Genomic DNA, 18,189 nt, shown 5'->3' with positions numbered 1-18,189 from the left:
AAAAGTTAAAGTTATATATAAGAGAATGCAAGTGCTTTCATGATGTGCGAGTAGTCAGTAGGCCAGGCAAGGGAGGATTGGAGAACTTTCATTCCTACACATGCATCATCACAAGAATATCTTGAATTATATTTTCTAATAGGATAACAATATATTATGTTTGGATGAAAAAGATACTTCAAATCATTTTATTTTAATAAAACTAGTGTAATTTGAAATACGAATTATCTCTTATCATAACCATAATTTTTGTCCACTCATAGCTAATGATGGATAAATAAATAAATTAAAAAGAAAAGAAGGTCCATCCATCCAAACTGCCGAACCTCGAAAACTCAGTCAATTGGTTGCAGAATATAACAAACCTCCTACGCTCTCCATGGGGCCAACTGACCTGAGCTTCGGCGCCGAACCACTGATTTGAAAAATTCGAACGTTGCCTTTGATATTTTTAATTTTGGTGGTTGTGTGAATACTGTCCCTCTTATAATTCAATTCATGGCTGGGGCCTCACATTAAAATTTCAAATGCTCTTTTTTCCAATTTTGCTGCTTCTTCTTCTTCTTCCTTTTTTTTTTTTTCCTAATAAGTTTTTAGTGTATCCTCTCTGTTATTATAAATTTTTTTTCTCATTATATTATGCCAAGTTATTCACCAACATTTACTTCATGATTAAGGTCAATTTTACCCAGAATAGTAATACTTTGATTCCAAGAAAGTTAAAAAAAAAATGTTGGGTGAAAACAAAAAATGAGACTTAGGAACCAAAGTTGCAATTAGTTTGTTGCATTTGTTGAGGTGATGGACCCGTCATTGAAAAGGACTTGTTGCCTGCAGTTCTCCTTCACCTTTTTTAAAAAAATATATATATATAATAATAAAATGTGTGAACTAATTAATCTCTCAAAAATAGAATTTAATCGAAAAAGGTTGTTTCTACAACAATGTTGGCAAAGCTCTACTGATCAAGCAATGTTAAGCTATAACTGCTATATGATATGATATTATAGGGTTACTTAACTGCTGTGATGACAAAAAAAGAATATCATTTGTATTTCATCAAATGCTTGATTAATGAAAATTATTTACGTACTAATTGTGGTCTAGAATAGGGAAAAGTAAAATATTATTGTAAGCCATTTTATTTTATTTTATTTCCTTTAAGAGTTTGTTTTTCTCTTTGACTCCAACCGAATGTTTTTCTTTCTATTTTTTCTTCATTGGATTCTTCAATATAGAGAGAGTGTAATGTAAAAAACACTGAAAAATCAATCCAACCCGAACCATGCCTTTTTCCTCTCTTTTTTTTTTGTCGATCATTATTTGAATAAGGTATTTTTTTATTTTTTATTTTTGAAAAAATGTAGTCAAATCATTAATTTTTACAATTTTATTATAATTATAAAGATAATATCACGTATATAATCACTGGGTGAAAAAAGCTAGCTGTTGTGATTTATTTTTATTGCTTTCTCTGGATCTATATTTTCTATACTATGTATGTTGATATTATTTATTTATAGGGGTGGAAAAAAATAACGAAATACCGAAAAATTATACCGAAAAAATCGGTATCGAAATTTTAGGTATCGGTATCGGTATCGTAAATTTTTTTTTCGGTATATCGGTATATACCGAAATATCGAAAAATAAAATTTTTTTAAAAATATATATGTGAAAATTTTCAGTATATCGACTTTTTTGCCAGTATACCGAATTTTTTTCGGTATACCGACAATTTTTTGGTATACCGATTTTTTTTTGAATTCGGTATCGGTACACGATATAAATTTTCGTCATACCGAAAATTCGATATATTCGGTATACGATACGGCATCGATATGGAAAAATTCCATACCGATTTTTTCGGTACGGTGATCCACCCCTATTTATTTATAATAGCTAGATAAAATACGTTTACTTTGCTTAAAATCATCAAAATTCTTATTTGTAAAAATTCAAAACTCCGAGCTTATAATAAGTTACAAAAATCTATGTGAGACGACTTCGCGGGTCAATTTTGTAGGACAAGTTTTTTGTTTCAGTCATTCATGAAAAATATTATTTTTTTATGTCAAACATATTAATTTGATTCTTGAATAATAACATCTTGGTTCATCCAATTTTATTTCGAATTAGTATGTAGAAAGATCTACAAGAATATAGTAAAATTTTTATTCCGATCATAGAACAAAAAATCTAGCACATGGCTCATAAATAATCATTATTACTTCCCCCATTCACTTATATTTTGAATTTTTTTTATATTATTTTTTTTTTGAAGGATCTGTATATTATTATTATTATTATTGCACTCAAGACATAATTTGCCAAAAAATCATTAAACAAGGTGGAACTATAATTTAAGTACACAAGTGGTTACATCATGATGTCGAAAAAGTCAATTTTCTTATTAGTAAAATTTTTAGGTCCTTTTATATATTTTTACACATATATATAATAGGTCCTTAAATATTTCAATTTAAAACCATATGTACGAAGGGACATAAAATTCAGGACTGGGATACCAAATCAAAATATCGATTTTTGGAATATTGTACGGAAATTTTTTCGATATATAGACATTTTTTTGGTATCGAATGTTTTTTCGTTATCTATTCGGTATGAGTATGGATTTTTTCTATACAAAAATTTCAAAATTTCGATATCGATACCGGTGTGAATTTTTTTCATACCAATATTTTTTATACGGTATACCGAAAACACACCCCTAGACATGATTGTGTAATATATATTTGCCTTGATTGGCTTCAAAAATAAAATATTAGTACAAAGATAAAAATTAAAAATAAAAATAAAATTAATCCATATAAATTTAGAAAAATGATTTTGGTCAAATTTTAATTTTGAGAAATAATTTTCTCATGTGTATTGATTGTATCGAGAATTATTTTTTTTTAAAAAAATTTCCCAGGTAAAATATATTTAGAAATTAGAAGGTTATTATTATTATTTTTGAAAATAGAAATTATCGAAATATTTTCATAAATACAACTTTTATGTATCAAATTTTATATATTCCGAATAAATTCTAATATTGCTAGTGAGATTATTAAATTTTCAAACTTATCAAAATAATTAAAAAAATCATAGTAAGGATTGAAATATTTTTAAAATAGAAAGTGAAATTAAAGATATGAATCTTTTTCATTAATTTTGTTACTATTTATTATCTAGACATGATTATGTATATTATATTGTTGAGAGTTGAAATATTTATGATTAATAGAGTGATAAAAAGGAAAGTTAAGGGAAAAAGAAAAAGTCCGGACCGAGGCTGGAGGTTCGGATCGAGGCCCGTAAACATGTGGTAGCTTTACGCGAAGAAGATATATTTGAAAAAGTAGCAGTAGCAGTAGTAGCATACACACTACTCCAGAGAGAGGAAAGCCAAGCCATGGCCGAATTCTCGCTCTAGAGGGAGAAAATACTTGCTTCTATTTCCATAACCTCCTCTTTTTGTTTTTTTGCTTTCAAGATTTTGGAATGGAAGGTGCATTCTCTTTCTCTGTCGCGTCTGTGGTGGAAGATGTTCTGCAACAGCATGGAAACCGATCTCGTGGTCTCGATTTGGATGCTCGCAGAGCGGAAGAAGCTGGTAACTTTTTCAATTTTTCCGGGATTTTTCTCCTGAATTTCTTCCGAAAAAAATCACGTGGCATCTGTAATTTCCGATTACTTGAAACCTTAATCAAGCTTAATTCTCTGTTTCTGGATCAATTCAAAATGTTACATACTCTGTTGTCATGACACGGAGTGAATTTGTGATTTACCTTGGGTTCTTCTTTTTTCCTTTCCCCATTTTGTAACTAGTAACTACCATCTTCGTATATGTTTGTAGATTTGTTTGTTTCGGATGATATGATGCTTTGTAGAGTAATCCTGACTTCTCAGTATCTTCGATCAAGTTTAAATGCTCAAAGATAATTATTTTGTCGATTTTTTTTCAAAATTATTTTCTATATGGGATCAACCTTACGTAATAAATCTGTGTCTGTACAGCAATAAGGAGATATGAAGCAGCTGCATGGCTACGAAAAGTGGTTGGAGTAGTGGGTGCAAAAGATTTACCCTCCGAACCTTCAGAAGAAGAGTTTAGGCTTGGTTTAAGAAGTGGAATACTTCTCTGCACAGCACTAAATAAACTTCAGCCTGGAGCAGTGCAAAAGGTCCTTACAATTAGCTTTCCACACACACATGCATATATATGTATCGCCATATCACATCCCTCTTCATATCCATGACAGAAGCCATTAATTATCATAAAGAATTGATTTTGATCATTTGGTTGCAGGTTGTGGAAAGTCCATGTGACCCTGCTTTAATACCAGATGGTGCTGCATTGTCTGCTTACCAGTATTTTGAAAACGTAAGGAACTTTCTTGTAGCTGTGCAAGAGATGGGGATGCCTACTTTTGAGGCCTCTGATCTTGAACAGGTAAATGTGGATGCTATTATTGAATTTCTAACAAATATAAAGGAAAAGGGACAACAGTTACTTCCTTATTGAATTAGAAGAATAATGGTCTCATGTGTCCATAATAATCTGCTACCAAATTCAAATTTATATAAGTAGGATTGAATTTAATGATTGGGAAGCTTTGATATTGACAATATGAGATTATTCGGAATTTTTTCAGGGAGGAAAATCGTCGAGGATCGTGAATTGTGTTTTGGCACTGAAGTCCTATAGCGAATGGAAACAGACAGGAGGAAATGGGGTTTGGAAGTTTGGTGGAAATGTTAAACCCACTGCATCTGGAAAGCAACTTGTTCGCAAGAACTCTGAGCCATTCACAAGCTCTCTATCAAGGTGCATGTCCACAAATGAGAAATCATTGAATGGTGTAGGTAGCGATGCAGAATTAAACAGAACGGTAAGCAAACTATTGTTAAAGAGGACATTTTATTCCGAGTAACTAGACGTGATTTGTGTTTTCTCCATTTTTAACTTACAGCCTAGTTCTTCCTTGGGTATTCTCGTTCGAGCAATTTTATTGGATAAGAAGCCTGAAGAAGTTCCAAATGTGAGTGTGAAGTGCAAGTTTATGGTGAACCGTGATATATTGCACTTCTTAAAAATTGTATTTACATTAGAGGTTCCAAAAAGTTGGACACTTTCAGTCATCATGTTTTGAATTTTCGATACGGTGGTAATTATTTATGATGTCATCAATACCTTATTCTGAGAAGTGATTATTTTATTTTTTTGATTTTGCAGCTCGTTGAATCCGTTTTGAGTAAGGTTGTGGAGGAGTTTGAGCATCATATTGCAAGCCAAAATGAATTGGTATAGGCATATTTTCTTTATAGTTCCTTAATCACTTTCACATTGTTATGATTTACACTTTACATTGTAAATATTTATTATAATTAACTCACTTGAAATTGCTGCATCTTGAAAACACACAGATATTGCTTTAGAGGATCTTATTGTCTATCTCTCTCTTGTATGTTTTTGTTTCTATCAGAAGAAGTTTAACCTTAAAGACTCTAATATTTCATTTGGCGATAAATCTGTACTAAAAAGTACTTCGTCCAGTATGAAGGTAGTTTGTCACCCTTTCTCCCGTAAAATATGTTTCTTGTATTTTTGCTCTACTGATAAATTTTTTGTACTATTTAATTCATAAGATGGAACAGAAGAAATCAGCATCACTAAAGAAAGATGATATGATTCATATGAACAAAATTCATGACGAGGAATCTGAAAGTAAACTTGCAAAGCAGAAAGTGATTGTTGACCAACAGCAAAAAGATGTTAAGGTAAATAATTATGGAAGTTGACATACCTCTTACTATCTTCTGCATATCTTTTTTTCCAATATAAAAGCTTGTCATGTTCGTTTATTCTTTCTTTCTAGACGCTGAGGCAAAATCTTTCTACTACAAAAGCTGGTATGCAGTTTATGCAAATGAAATTCCATGAAGAAATGCAAAATCTTGGTGAGAATTTGGAAACTTTTGGTTTCTTGATTTGTTTATATATTTCATTTTGGGGAATATAGGGATGAGAGCGTAGACGAGGTTTGTCTATGTTTTCTGAGATTCTTCATGTTTTGTGATCTCAGTCTCACTCTGTATTTACCTTTGATTTAAAGGCCTCCATATTCATGGGTTAGCTCAAGCTGCTTCTGGTTATCATAGAGTCATCGAGGAAAACCGGAAGCTTTATAATCAAGTCCAGGATCTAAAGGGTATAGTCATTCTGTCCAAGTCTTGTCTTTTTGAATTTATCCTTATGCTAATTTAGAAAATTCAAACTCTATCAGGAAGTATCAGAGTATATTGTCGTGTTAGACCTTTTTTGCCTGGCCAGTTCAACTCGTTGAGTAGCGTGGAACAAATAGAAGAAGGAAGTATTACAGTGAACTCTTTAGCAAAGAATGGAAAAGGGCGAAAATCATTCCACTTTAACAAAGTATTTGGTCCATCTGCAACTCAAGGTTCGTAAGTCAGTTTGTCTTTACACTTGATGTAAGTGTCATTTAAGGACTAATGAACCTCTGCACAATTTTCTCTCTGTTTTACAGAGGAAGTTTTTTCAGACACACAACAACTTATAAGATCAGTACTCGATGGTTACAATGTTTGCATTTTTGCCTATGGACAAACAGGGTCTGGAAAAACATTTACTATGGTAAGGGACAAAAGTTACTTATTTGTTACTTCATTACTGCAACCTGTATTTGCTCAAAATTCAATATCAATGGCCATTTCTCGTGTTTCAACAGAGTGGACCTAAGGATCTCACAGAGCATAGTCAAGGAGTGAATTACAGGGCTTTAAATGATTTGTTTCTGCTCGCAGAACAAAGAAAGGATACTTTCTGCTATGATGTGTCTGTTCAGATGATTGAGATATACAATGAGCAAGTTAGAGATCTACTCACCGAAAACCTAAGCAAAAGATATCCTTTTCAAAACCTTTTATTTGATATTGTGTTTGGAAGAATTTTTTTAAACATATTTAATGTGAGAACATCATGGACTAGAGTTTCAATATTGTGGTGGTGATGCACCATGACTTTCAGAAGTTCTATCTTGAGAGAGTTTCTCAACCTTGCTATACAAGGATTCCTCAACTAAGCATACATTAGAGATTCGTAACAATTCTCAAAGTGGACTTAGTGTGCCAGATGCCAGCTTAGTTCGTGTCTCGTCAAAATTTGATGTTATTGATTTGATGAACATTGGTCAAAGAAATCGTGCAGTTGGTGCAACTGCACTCAACGACCGTAGCAGTCGTTCTCACAGGTGACTAATTGAAACCAAAATTATGCAATTTAAGTGAGTTTTAATCTAACATTTTACTATTGCAGCTGTTTAACGGTTCATGTTCAAGGAAAAGATTTGACTTCTGGAACGATCATTCGTGGTTGCATGCATCTAGTTGATTTGGCTGGCAGTGAGAGAGTTGATAAATCAGAAGTAACTGGCGATAGACTCAGAGAGGCACAACATATTAATAAATCTCTTTCTGCATTAGGTGATGTGATTTCCTCTCTTGCCCAGAAGAATGTGCATGTCCCCTATAGAAACAGCAAACTCACTCAATTGCTACAAGATTCACTTGGTGAGAACTGAGTATAAATCCATTAATCTTACAATTTTTCACCTTTCTCTTTTCTTTGGTTAATGTCATCGTTCTATATAGGAGGGCAAGCAAAGACTCTAATGTTTGTTCACATAAGTCCTGAACCTGATGCTGTTGGAGAGACTGTTAGTACACTTAAATTTGCTGAGCGTGTTGCCACTGTTGAGCTTGGTGCCGCTAAAGTGAATAAAGATTCTGCAGATGTTAAAGAGTTAAAGGAACAGGTTGTTACTCTAATTATCTACATCATTCCCTTGTGTCAGCCTCTTGAGTTTTCAAACTATTGGAAAAGTCAGTAGCTCAAACAATACTGTTGTGATAGATTGCCAGTTTGAAAGCTGCCTTGGCAAGGAAAGAAGGAGAACCAGTTTCATTGCAGCAAAAGCTACCTGGTAGTCCATGTGGCATGCAACCATCATCCCTTCAACCTAATTTTGTTAGCATGCAGTCGCCAAATGGCCTTCGGAGGGCAATGGAAGATGTGGGCAATATAGAGGTAACTTTGCAATGGCAAGTTACTAGCCGAAAAAATCTCCATGAAACGCTTGAGAATCCGGCGCAAAGAGAATGCATTTTGCATAATACACTTTCAATTTTTCAAAAATCTCATAATCTCGTTTTAAATATCAAAATCTGCTGAAATGGACAGGTCCGGGGCAATTCTGCGCCGAGGCAAAAAAGGCAAAGCATGGACTTAGATGAACTACTCGGAAATTCCCCTCCCTGGCCTCCAGTATGCAGAGCTCACCAAAACAATGGGGAGGATGATAGAGAATTGGGATCCGGTGAGTGGGTGGACAAACTCATGGTAAACAGGCTGGATCCTAGTATTGGAGCTGAAGACGCTATTGGACGTTGGGAAGCTAACAGTGCCAACATGTCTGATGTCTTGTATCCGAAATATATATCGGATTCTTCCAAATATTACCCTGGGAAACAACATGATCTATTCTCTTCCAAAAATCAGTTTGTTATCAATACTGCTGATGATTTGGAAGAGGTCGACGCAGCTACAAGTGATTCATCTGAGCCAGATTTGCTCTGGCAGTTCAATCATTCAAAACTTGGTAACTTCAGTAGTGGCATTGATTCAAGAGTTCAGAAACCTGATAAAAAACAAGTCATAAATCCAGAAATCAGGTAATGATCATCATATTGATACTTATCCTCCGTTCTGTTGAAAACTTATTCAACAAAAAAAAATTTGTGATAAATTTCATTTTCTTGACTGTCTATCAGGACCATGATACCAAAATCAGGGCTATCACCATCCAGAAAAACTGTTAATAGAGCTGGTCAAGGCCATTATCTTCCCAGGAGTGGAAGGCAGACTCTTGAAACACACCGTAAGACAGGAATTAGAAAGTAAAAGAGTCACTGTCCGTCTTTCTTCTGCCTTACCTCCAATCTTTCATTTTTTTTTTCACTTTTACTTCACTGAGAAGTATACATATAGTTTCTTATTGGTTTCTACATTTTTTTTTCTTTATTGCGTCATTTTTTTCGTGTATATACCACAGCAATTATTTCAGTTGCTCACTATCCTGTATCATGTGGTTGTTTACCTTTTTGATGATTTATTTCCTTGTGTGTGAAAATAGGTGAAGCGTCTTATTTAATTACTGGATTTCAAGAAAGTGTGCCAGTTTTACTTTTGATACTTGTGACAAGGCTGTGAGGTTTTAATCCTGTCTTGTGAAGTTTGAAGTTTAAATGACATGCAATAAAGCAAGACTAATCTTTACTCTTTTATCTTTGAAGCTTGGTTCATCTTGCTTGCATATTCTGCACTATCTTGGAAACCTCATTAATTTTGCTTGCATTTTTTGTCCTTATTGTTTTATTATATAATGCTCTATGTGACATACGTCATGCATAAATGCCTAAAGGCTAAAACACATCAATTGTGCATACGTCCATAACCAATCCATAAAAGCACCAGTTATATATTACGTCGATGATTTTGTTTTGTTTTGTTTTTCCATCTTATATGTTTTATAAACAAGTAATGCACAACCAAGATGCCTAGTGTTGGTTTGTTTTCATCATATTTTGTACTAAGAAATATCAGCTTTGAGTGGGATTTCACTTTCCATTACATATTGAGGGATGACACTTTATGCTCATTATTGATGGAATTAATTTAAAGTGACGACAAAATAATCTTTGATTTAAAACTAAAGTTGTCTTATTAAAGTTTGGAATTTAATACTGCACATGAAAATGCATGAAAAAACTTGAGCACCTGCTAACGACATCACATGATAAATATCCATCCCATAGGGCAGATATTATAAAAACTCAGCAACAATCCATTCCAATTTCCAGGGTGATTGCATTTGGATACAAGGAATCATTCTACTTTTTAGGACATTCTCTGTTTCCTTTACTGTTGATCGGGCCACTGAATGTGCAGAAATGACATATTAGTAGCATTCAAAGATAACCAAAGTTAGTGAATTTATGCCCAATTCTTTTAAACTAATAAAATAACACTTAAATCAAAATCATCGCCGGTTTAAAATATTGAATGGGGTCTTCCTTTTTTGATCGATCACCTAGTTATTCCAGCCTTTTGTGGTGGACGGCATGCAATGCAATCTTTAATTACAGTATTGGAATATTAGTAAGACAAACAAGTGATGCCAACTCGAAGAAACAGATTCTTAAAGGAATAAAAAATCGAATTTATTGCAAATTCCAACAACACATAATCCCCCATCACGTCACCCTTTTTCATCACAATTAAGAATCAATCAATCTTGCAGCACTCTTCAGTTCAAGAATTTACAATGTAAATGAAAACGACTAATAATAAACAGAAAATAAATTAAACACATGTAACTGAGTTGTTGTATTCTACCAAAACTTTTCTTACACATGAATGAAGAAACCGACTCTGTACATAAAATAGAATCTGATCTGATCTGATCTGATCTGATCTTCTCTGTTTTTGCCCGTCTTGTCTTGCATATTCTCAGAAGATTATACAACATTGCCGGCAGAAGAAATGCTGTGTCTAATTTTACAGATTAATGAATGAATAGTTTATGATTCGGCCAGGCTTCGTTGCAAGACTGCAACTTGACTAGTGAGATATGAGTGCAAGAAGAAACAATCCGAGGATGAATTGGAAAACGGGCTTTGGAGTTGAGTACAAGGTTCAGGTGATACATTAATAGATGAGCCAATGACATTGGAGCACAACCACTTCAAAGATGGATCATCGGAAGTGAATGAAAATGAAACATTTGACAGACATATAGAAGTGAATGGAGATTCATCAATTCCTGAAAAATTACCGACTGTAGTAACATTTACACCAACAACATTCTTAAATGAGATTTTACTAACCACTGGAAGAGCGTCCGGATCAAAATTTTTGTCTGGATGAGAATCATAATGACCTGTAGCCTGGATTCCTTCCTTCAAATTTTCCATGAAAACATCTGATATTTGTATGTTTTTTATATAGCCACCCCTTCCTCTAGCTGTCTTTAGCTGAATACCCGATAATGAATCAAATATATGGAGGTGCTCGACTAGAATATTCGAAATGCCACCAGACATTTCACTACCAAATGCTATTCCTGAGCCTGAGGAAGACGTCAGGTGAACCTCTCGAATGTGAACTTTGGTGGTTGGTTTGCCGTATGCAATTCCATACTCATCCCAACCACTTTTAAGAGCAATTGCATCATATCCCATGCTAATGTTGCAGTTCTCAATGCAAATATGCTTGGAAGAATCTGAAGTTACAATATTTTGAACATCAACCTCAACCCCTGAACCAGTTAGTTAATGCGTGTGATGTACTAAAAGGGATCTGGACATAGACGAACCTGGAACTATTCCGCTAGTATATGGAGAGTCAGGTGGAGAATATATGGTGATGTTCTGAACTCGCAAGTAGCTTCATTGAACAGAACAGAACAAAACATACTTTAGAATAAAATTGATCTAGAGGTCATATTTATAATAAAACAAATGGTTCAGGAGCAAAAATTAAGCAATCTACCTGCAATATGCTGGGTGTATGCTGGAAGCAGGTGCATTCAAGAAGGTTAAGTTCGATATAAAAACATTGGTGGAGCCAATTAATTCTATTAAATGTGGTCGACTGTGATTTGAGGAATGTTCATTCACTTGTTCCCACCAAACCAAACCCTGACCATCAATAGTTCCATTATTGCCTATATAGATGGTACAGTACACAAATACATCACATCAGAATCAGAATACTGTCATGGTAACTAATAATATACGATATGAACAGGGAAATTCAGGCCGAAAGCGTAACCTGTTATAACCACATCAGTTAAATTCTGCCCAGTGATCAAGCTGCGATATCTACCAGGTAACTCAAGTCCTGCACCATAAGAAGGCAGTGGTCCAGCGACACCCCACTGACTGTAATCCTGCATAAACAACATTTGGAGATAAAGATAATTCACATTCCAGTAGATTCTGAAAAGTTATGCTCCCCTAATAAAATATATTATTATTATTATTATTATTTATTTATATTATAGTGATAACCTGAGAACCAAGAATGACAGCATCTTTTTCAAGAAATAGAGTAAGATGGCTGGTAAGATTGATGCATCCGATAAGCCACCTGCCTTCCGGAACATATAGCTGAGCACCACCCTTGTCCACAAAGGACTTGAGATAGAAAATGGCATTCTGAAATGCTAAAGTGTTCAAAGTTCTCCCATCTCCAACAGCCCCAAATTCGGAAACAGAAACACTGTGAGGTCTTGGAGTTAATGGCCAGGCAGTCTTGCATTCTTCATTGCGCTCTATAGCATAACTCGATACCAGGAGCAAAAGAAGTACTGCCTGAGAAGAAATGAGTAATAACATTACATTGTACATTACCCTGAAGCGCATCTAGTTGAATTTGTAAGAGTAAGGCTTCCAAAACTTATTAAACTTAAGTGTATTTCCTCAAGCACAGACATAATTGGAGATGTGGAGAAAGGAAAACCGAAAATGCAACTTGTATTTGATCCAATGGAAACAAATACTACGTAAGAACCCAGAAACGGCTCAAAATCTGATCTAGATCACTAACAATACCCTTAAACTAGCACACGAGAATAATTATTTCCAGATCCAGAGTCCAAGAATCAAGCGTCTCTTACAGCCAATGTAGGCATATCAACTGGCATCCAACTCAATCTCACCGAATTACCCAAAACTGATCCCAATAAAAAAGGTCACTTCCATTTACGGTCGCTAACCTCGAACACTTTTTCAAAGAAAGACCACATTAAGAAAAAAAGAAGCAGAAGAAGAAAAACTTAGCAGGCGTCAAAGATAGAGGAAATAGCGGGATGACGAAAACCCAGAAAAGAAGAACATACATCCATACATACACGATCACATAAAGCTTTAAAAAAAAACATAATCAAGAAAGTAAAGCAGCTGCATTTATCAATTACCGACAAAAGAATCAACGAACATACTTACAAGCTTCTTCATGTCTGTCTCTCTTCTTCGCTCATTCAAAGAACTTGAACTGCACACAAGGAAAAAGGGTGGTGAGTGACAATTAAGGAGAAAAATTACACAAACAAATAACGGATGCCAAGTGAAAGGGATAGCCAGCTACAAATGAATGAATAGACATACTATATCAAGCAATTTGACTAACATGATTGTTATTATTATTATTACAAATTAAATAGAAAAATTATAGATAAATTGGATTCGAGCGGCGTCAAATGTACAAGGAGACAAGTTGAATTAATATTTGTGATGTGAGAGTGTGTGCGTAGACATGTGCATTGTTTCCATTTGGGACCCATACCCCCCAATCATACTAATATTTTGCTAGCCTGGCCACCTATTCTATTTATACATGCAAGGATTTTTAAAAATATATATATATACAAGGATCTTTTGTGAAAACCCAAAATAATAACGGTGAATTAGAAATCAGTCCCTAAATCCAAACATGTATATTTTTTCAGTCCCTTGTCAGTAAAAAATTTATTTAAATTCTCTGGGCCCACATTTTTTTTCGGATGAAAATTGGTACAAAACATTGAAAATATGGTACGAATGCATGATATTCGAGCACTAATTGTTCAATATCGAGTACAAAAAATAAGATTTTGAGTATAAAATCTGAACATCATTACTAATATGAACTTTAATATATGTTTGAATACTAAAAAAATCATACAAAGTCGGTACAAAACAATGAAAATATGGTACGAATACATGATATTGAAGAACTAATTATTCAAGACCAGGTATAAAAATAAAATTTTGAGAGTAATTCGTACCATCTTTATTAAAATTAACTTGCAATATATGTTTGAATACTCAAAAATAATAAATTTGTACCAGATCTAACACATTTGGTACTCAAAAATCATATATTAATATCATATTTTCAATGTTTTGTACCGATTTCCATCAAAATAAGATAAATGTGTCATTAATATCAATATTTTCTTAGTACTCAAAAATCATACATTTGTACCAGATCTACCACAGTTGATACTCAAATATCGTGTATTTGTACCATATTTTCAACGTTTTGTACCAAATTTTATCAGAAAAATTATGTGGGCTCAGGGAGTTTAAACTATATTTTTCTGACAAGGGACTGAGGATGAAATTGTGTTTGGATTTAGGGACTGATATCTAAATTGCTGAAATAATAATGTATATCTATACATATACCTATACTTATATAAAATAGTGAATAAAAGGTCAAAATTTTACCATTGTGAAATAACAACGTTGTTCTTTATTTACAATATAAGTAAAATCATATAAAATATATAGGGTTATAAAAGTAAAAATAACACTTTAGTTATAGGACATAAACGTAAATTAATATTATATTATATGCAAAATAGACTATTATGATAAGGTCAAAATTGACAAAGTGTGTGCAAATTAGATAAGGATTCAGTTTTCAAAAATATTGAAATACTTAAATACTTTTTTTTTTTTATTTTTTTGTAAATAAAGTTTCAATATTTATATGTAAAATCGATTATCATGATAAGATCAAAATTGAAAAACTATGTGCATATTATATAAAAATTCAGTTTTAAAAAAAATTAAAATATCAAAATATTTTTTTTATTTTTTTGTAGATAAAGTGATCAATATTTATATGTAAAATCGATTATTATGATAAGATCAAAATTGAAAAATTATATGCATATTATATAAAAATTCAGTTTTCAAAAAAATTGAAATATCAAAATATTTTGTTTTTCATTTTCTTGTAGATAAAGTGAATATATTTTTTCCACAAATATTTTTTAAAAAAATTCACAAAAATCTTAATTAAATATTATTCAGTTTCTTAAAATATTGAAATACCAAATTCTTGATTTTTATTTGTTTGTATACTGAATAAACATATTTTTTTTTAAAAAATCTTATATATTTTAATTCGTGTAAGGACCTATTGAAGTAAAAAATTATATCATGAGTTCATATTTAAATATATACACATATTAGATCTGGAAAAGTTATTAATATATATATATATGTTAATTAAATAATATATTGATGTTGAATAAATCAATTCAAATATAATCAATTTTTAATATAAAATAATAAATAAAAAAATACATCAACACACACATATCATATATATATATAAAAGTTGAAATTAAAAATTTAATTAATTTTCCTTCACAGAAAAGGTAAAACCATTTAAAAAAATTACGAGATGGTCTTGAAATTAAAAATATCATATTTCTAATCTTTTATAAAGTCACGTGAAATACCAAAATATTTTTTAAGTACTTGAAATAGTTATTAGTTGCAATGTTAAAGATTATATTGATTATTATGATAAGGTCAAAATTGACAATGTGTGTGCAAATTAGATAAGGATTCAGTTCCCAAAAAGATTAAAATACTTAAATACTTTGTTTTTTTTATTTTCTTGTAGATAAAGTGATCAATATTTATAGTATATGTAAAATCGATTATTATGATAAGATCAAAATTGAAAAAGTATGTGCATATTATATAAAAATTCAGTTTTCAAAAAAATTGAAATATCAAAACACTTTGTTTTTTTATTTTCTTGTAGATAAAGTGAATATATTTTTTCCACAAATATTTTAAAAAAAAATTCACAAAATCTTAATTAAATACTATTCAGTTTCTTAAAATATTGAAACACCAATTCTTGATTTGTATTTGTTTGTATACTGAATAAATATATTTTTTTAAAAAAATATTATATAATTTAATTCGTGTAAGGACCTATTGAGATAAAGAAGAAAAAATAAGTTTTTCGGTCCATTAACTTGTCCATATTTTGGTTTTGGTCCATTAACTTTTTCGATGTGAGTTTTGGTACACTAACTTTGCATTTTTAGTGTTTTTTGGTCCAACTGCATACGTGTCAACTTTTGATTGGTCCAAAATGATGACGTGGACCAATCAGAAGCTGACACATATGTAGTTGGACCAAAAAACATTCAATATGCAAAGTTAATGTACCAAAACCCACATCGGAAGAGTTAATGGACCAAAACCCAAAGAAGATAAAGTTACTAAACTAAAAAACTTATTTTCTTGATAAAGAATTATATCATGAGTTCATATTTAAATATATACAAATATTGGATTTGGAAAAATTATTAATATATATATATATATGTTAATTAAATAATATACAGATGTTGAAATAAATCAATTCAATTATAGTCAAGTTTTAATATAAAATAATAAATAAAAATTTACATCAACACACACATATCACATATATAAAAGTTGAAATTAAAATTTTAACTAATTTTCCTTCACATAAAAGCTAAAATCATTTTAAAAAAATTATGAGATGATCTTGAAATTAAAAATATCAGATTTATAATATTTTATAAAGTAATATTTATAAAGTTCCGTGAAATACCAAAATATTTTTTTAAGTATTTGAAATACACATTAGCTGCAATGTTAAAAATTATATTGATTCCATAACTAAACATGTAATAGTTTTTCTTTCAAATAGTATATATATTACCAATTACTATAAAATATACTTTATTTAAAGAACGACAACACTTCAATAAAGTGATGATAATGGACCGGGTCTAAACTTAGTCTTGTATTAAACTCGTCCCGGAGAAACGAGTTTAGACTCGTCCAAACGTGTTCACAAACAAGTCCAAGTGGGTCTTCGCGTTTTGCCAGACCCACCATATAAATTATTGTTAATAAAGATGATAAGAATATTGATTTTTTCATAGAGAAAAAATAATGATGATAAATGGAAAAAAAATCGTGAAATAGATAAAAATTCATTATATAGAGGAAAATATTTATTAATAGTTTAAATTAAGGTTTAGAATGTATTATATTTGTTATTATTTTTATTACATAAATTAATATTTGTAAAAAAAGTAATTAACACATAAATTAAAACATTACAAAATGAATATTTTATTTAATTTGATTAACATATCTCACTTATTAACAAATACATAATAAATCATATCGATTCAGAGCAGCATGCATAAGAAAGAAAATAAAACAAATGCATGATACCAAAAATGTCATACTTGCTCAATATTAATCAACCAAATAATTGAAATTTGAGTAATAATTGCATAAGAATCAATATTGTGACAAAATAAAACTATATTAAAATTTAAACATTATATCTATAGGCCATGAGTTATTGATAATGTATTATTTTAAATTGTTATAATGATGACTGTAAATTGAAACTGTAAACTTTTGGTAAAGTGACAAGTGATCGGTCATACAATTGATATCAAAGCTAAGGTCATGTGTTTGATTCTCATTGATTACAAGAAGTGCAATAAAGATTGTTGAGTGCAATAATTGTCCTTGCTGTGTAAAACAATCAAACAATGACGCTTGATTGTTGTGCGGTTTAAAATATTTGAGTTGCATTATTACCGCGCAGTTATAACTTTTGATAAAATAGCAAACTCTCGGTCCTCTATATTATTACAAATTATTAATAAAATCTTTTTTATTTATAGGACAACATCACTTCAAAATAATACAAAATTTTAAAGGCATTAAATTAAAAAGAATATACATTTATTTTTAAAATGGATAAGACGGTTGAAATACAAGATGAAATGTTAACATTTTTAATCAAAAACATTCAAAATTCGAGTAACAATTTAGCAAAAAAAAGTTATTGCAATAGTGGATTTCGAACAACTTAGCATTAAATTTAAAATAAAAAAAACTTCCAATAACACATTGATTATTAACGATATTGACTTACAAGTAATAGAAGATAATAACACAAGAATGGAGGTTGAAAATAATAAAATTATTTATACTCTTGTAAAGAATTCTTTCAGCACAATCCAACAAAAGAATCAAGGAATAGAGATATAAAAATAAAAATAATTGATAGATAAAATATCACAAAAATTATTATCAAAGATGATGAGAAAATTAAATTTTTTTTATATAAATGGACTGCAAACGAAAAATCGTGAAAACAGAAAAAATTGTTATGTAAACAAGAAAAGACGTTGTAATTTAATTTAAAATTTAGAATTCATTATTTAAATTATTATTATTTTCTCAAAA

The 18,189-nt window shown here is 31.1% G+C and overlaps 2 protein-coding genes across 3 annotated transcripts; one reads left to right on the top strand and one right to left on the bottom strand.

Annotated features, from left to right (window-relative positions):
* The first annotated feature begins 3,411 nt into the window (after positions 1-3,411).
* LOC140876318 (kinesin-like protein KIN-14I) lies at positions 3,412-9,279 on the top strand. Its single transcript, XM_073280255.1, has 19 exons — positions 3,412-3,619; positions 4,024-4,190; positions 4,316-4,459; positions 4,662-4,898; positions 4,980-5,048; positions 5,243-5,311; positions 5,493-5,570; positions 5,656-5,787; positions 5,886-5,967; positions 6,123-6,218; positions 6,294-6,467; positions 6,555-6,661; positions 6,756-6,933; positions 7,118-7,277; positions 7,343-7,596; positions 7,678-7,841; positions 7,940-8,113; positions 8,267-8,757; positions 8,857-9,279. The coding sequence occupies exons 1-19, from the start codon at positions 3,508-3,510 to the stop codon at positions 8,984-8,986; spliced, it is 3,018 nt and encodes a 1,005-aa protein (XP_073136356.1). The 5' UTR covers positions 3,412-3,507; the 3' UTR covers positions 8,987-9,279.
* Positions 9,280-10,304: 1,025 nt separating this feature from the next.
* Positions 10,305-13,263, bottom strand: LOC140876319 (probable polygalacturonase). 2 transcript variants are annotated; one of them, XM_073280257.1, is made up of 6 exons: positions 13,089-13,263; positions 12,157-12,455; positions 11,918-12,035; positions 11,636-11,810; positions 11,460-11,530; positions 10,305-11,366 (listed from the first exon to the last, which is right to left on the bottom strand). In XM_073280257.1, the coding sequence occupies exons 1-6, from the start codon at positions 13,102-13,104 to the stop codon at positions 10,666-10,668; spliced, it is 1,380 nt and encodes a 459-aa protein (XP_073136358.1). In that variant the 5' UTR covers positions 13,105-13,263; the 3' UTR covers positions 10,305-10,665. The 2 variants fall into 2 exon arrangements, with proteins under 2 accessions (XP_073136358.1, XP_073136357.1); XM_073280256.1 differs by having other exon boundaries at positions 10,306-11,366; positions 12,157-12,459; positions 13,093-13,262.
* Positions 13,264-18,189: the final 4,926 nt, after the last annotated feature.

The sequence above is a fragment of the Henckelia pumila genome, chromosome 1, assembly GCF_033568475.1.
Source record: "Henckelia pumila isolate YLH828 chromosome 1, ASM3356847v2, whole genome shotgun sequence".
In the NCBI taxonomy this organism is placed as follows: Eukaryota; Viridiplantae; Streptophyta; class Magnoliopsida; order Lamiales; family Gesneriaceae; genus Henckelia; species Henckelia pumila.
The sequence above is the reverse complement of the archived record's forward strand: the minus strand, read 5'-3'. Positions and strand labels throughout refer to the sequence as shown.